Source organism: Rhipicephalus sanguineus, chromosome 4 (assembly GCF_013339695.2).
Source record: "Rhipicephalus sanguineus isolate Rsan-2018 chromosome 4, BIME_Rsan_1.4, whole genome shotgun sequence".
In the NCBI taxonomy this organism is placed as follows: Eukaryota; Metazoa; Arthropoda; class Arachnida; order Ixodida; family Ixodidae; genus Rhipicephalus; species Rhipicephalus sanguineus.
Window position 1 is genome coordinate 172985982 of NC_051179.1, and position 3260 is coordinate 172989241.

Genomic DNA, 3260 nt, shown 5'->3' on the forward strand with positions numbered 1-3260 from the left:
CACTACATAACAGCTTACCGCTTGTGGTATTGGTAACACCCACGTTGCCGTTGGGAACCTTACCCGACTGTAAACATCTGGTTATATAACACATATGCGGCTCTTTGGTAAGTCTGTGTGCGTGTAAAATTTATACAAATCTTTAGCGTAACTTTGTAACGTTATCCCTTCCCGTCGCATACTTCGCATACCAGTGACTCCCACGGTACGTGGGATCCCCCGAACTTTGTGGTTAAGCAATCTGCTTCACCCTGTCGCTGCTACTGCCGTAAATATATAGCAGACAAATTTCATTTTGCGAGTTTGATCGACTTGTAGTACAACTGAATATTGGGAGTAAAGTGTGTCATCTGATCTCGCCTGGACCATTGACTGCGGGAATGTCATGGCAGCTGAACTGAAGAGAAATACGCACCGGTGAAATCAAAGGCGTGGGAAATGCGGTTGGAGAACATGGCCCTGTTTGTGCCCAGCAGATTGTAGCCGTCTATCTTTTCAGTGTTCATAATGAATGCGTCGTCGGAGTCAGAAGCTGAACAGCCTATGAAGACGCCCACGTTGCGACTCTGCATTGTGTCAGGATCATATCCTGCGTCCATGATGGCCTCGTATGAGGTCTCCAATAGGAGCCGTATTTGAGGGTCCATGAGGTTAGCCTGTTTCGGGTTGACGCGGAACATCTGTGCGTCGAATCGGGACAGGTCCCGTATGGTGCCCATTCTTTCAGGTAATCCAAGAAATCCTGCAATGATAAAATTGAGTGTGAATATCAGGGGTCACTGGTGCTGTTAGTTCAATAGTAGTAATATGTTTCAAACGCCGTGAGTTGCAATTATCTTCATTTTATAGTGTAATGTGCCAAGGCTTACTCAAATAGCACTTCTTGGGCGTGGTGGTGGTGCTGTTGAAAAACTTTATTACATAAGGGAGATCGTATGGGCCCCTGAAAGGGCCCAACAGACTGGGCGACATCCTCAGTATGGGACGTCGTAGGACGATACCGCTGCTTTTGTCTGCGTAATGAAGACCTGTTGGCCCCCGAGGTAAAAGTAGCTAAGCAGCGTCGCCGCCTCCTGTAATCTGTCACTGCTGGCGTCTATCGCAGCGACTGCTCGTACTGAGCAAAGAATATACCAGTGCCCGCCGGGATAGAGCCCATGCACTATGAATTCGAGTTATGTCAATGCAGCGAACCCCCTCCCCCCCCCCCGGCTGCTCGGATGGTGCTACCGAAAAAAAAACAACATTCTAGGTATGTGGGACTGCGCTAAGAGTAGGTTGTGCAAACCCATTGTTGTCGACATGGCCAGATAAATATAAGACATTCCATGTGCTGGCACGGCATATGCATTGCGCAAATTGCAGGCGTTTTAAGCTGCCTACCTATTATAAACGGTCGAGCTGGGATTCATCATGAATGCTTCAGCACAAAACGAACTTCAATACATAACACTCACATAGCATACGCTCTAAGACAAAATTACACGAAAGTGGAGTAACGGAGCCCATTGAGCGCGCGCGATGAATGGATAGACTGTTGAAAGAACAACCACGAAGGCATGCGTGCCGCGTGCACACCAGTTAGTTTGCAGAAGGAGGAACCACGCGCATATGCAAGCCGTGTGTAGAGATATGTTCCGTGTGCAAACCGTTCCCAAGGAAGCTAACTGTCCTCCCAGTTCGCTGGCGGCAACAGCGGCTGGCGGGCTTACTTGCGCTGCACGAAGCGGCTCGCAGAAAATTTGACTACATGTTTGTGGGGCCCCGGCGTGATGGCGGCGGCGGCCGCATTTGAGCTTTATATCGCCCGAAATGCGTCTTCGATAATGTATGGCTTCATGGTGAATTTATTTGCATGCGATATTTTAGACGCAAGTTTTTATTTCTCCGTGCACGTATTTGCCATTTGGGTGTATCTTCGTGCTCTCTATAACATGTGACTAACTAGTTGCAGTCTTTTTGTGCTTTGCAGGACGCAGCCCATTGTCCACAACAGACGGCCTGTTGTGTTCGCTGGTCTCTGCGATGCCAGTAAACGCACGTTCACACCGAGCGGAAACGCGGTGTGAACGTGCCGCGGTCGGAAACGCGGTCGGTCTTAAAGCGCCTTGATGTTGGAAAGTAGCGGCGCTTCTTTATCCACGCCGCCTCACCCTCGCCGCGCCGTCAACCTCCTCTTTCTTCACCCTCTCTCTCGCGAAGCCGTCGCATCTGCATCGCTGAATGGCGGCGACGCGCGCTACCTCCCAGTCAGGTGACCCTGACGTCACGAGAAGCGAGCGCAAGCACACTTCGCGCACTTTCAGTTGCCCACGCACGCCATGAACCCTCCAGGCGTGTGTGTACGGGTGTGTGCAGGTTCATGCGTGTTTGTATGTGTGCATATGTGCGCCTGCGTTTGTATGTGCGTGTACGCACGTTAACGTGTGAGTGCATGTGCGTGCGGTTGTGCATGTGCCTTCGCGCGTGTTTGTGCGTGTGCGAACATATGTGTGCGCTGCGCGTGCATGCGTTTGTGTGTATTCGTGCGCGTGCATGTATGTGCGTGCGTGTCCGTATCACGTGCGTATGTATGTACGTGTGTGCATCGCATGTGCATGCGCTTGTGCATGTACGTGCGTGCGTGTCTGTATCGCTGTGTATGTGCGTGTGTGTCTGTATCGCGTGCGTATGTATGTGCCTGCGTGTCCGTATCGCGTGTGTATTTATGTGCATGTGTGTATCGCGTGTATATGCGCGTGTGTGTATGTATACGTGTGCGCGTGCGTGTCTGCATCGCGTATATGTATGTATGTGCATGCGTGTCTGTATCGCGTCTGCATGTATGTGCGTGCGCGTCTGTATCGCTTCTGTATGCGTGTGTATATGTATGTATGTGCGTGCGTTTCTGTAGCGCGTGTCTATGCGCATGTGTATGTAAGTGCGTGCGTGTCTGTTCGCATGTGCGCGCACGTGTGTCGGTATCACGTGTGTACGCGCGCGTGTGTATGTATGTGCGTATCTATACCGCGTGTGCATGCGAGTACGTGCCTGTATCGCGTGCATATGATCGTGTGTATCTATGTATGTGCGTGTCTGTATCGCGTGTGTATGAGCGTGTGTGTGTGCCTGCTTACCTGTATCGTGTGCGTGCGTGCGTGTCTGACAGCGGCATTGACACAAAAAGGCATCAGGCCCACTAATTTGTCCCAAATCAATTTAAGTAAACCACCACATTCCTTCTTGGCTGCATTCTTCGAGCTCATGAAGACCAAAATTAT

At 50.7% G+C, this 3260-nt stretch overlaps 1 protein-coding gene across 1 annotated transcript; it reads right to left on the bottom strand.

Moving 5' to 3' along the window:
• Positions 1-383: 383 nt before the first annotated feature.
• On the bottom strand, positions 384-719 carry LOC125756194 (fatty acid synthase-like). The gene has a single exon (XM_049415425.1). The coding sequence runs from the start codon at positions 717-719 to the stop codon at positions 384-386; it is 336 nt and encodes a 111-aa protein (XP_049271382.1).
• Between the last annotated feature and the right edge of the window lie 2541 nt (positions 720-3260).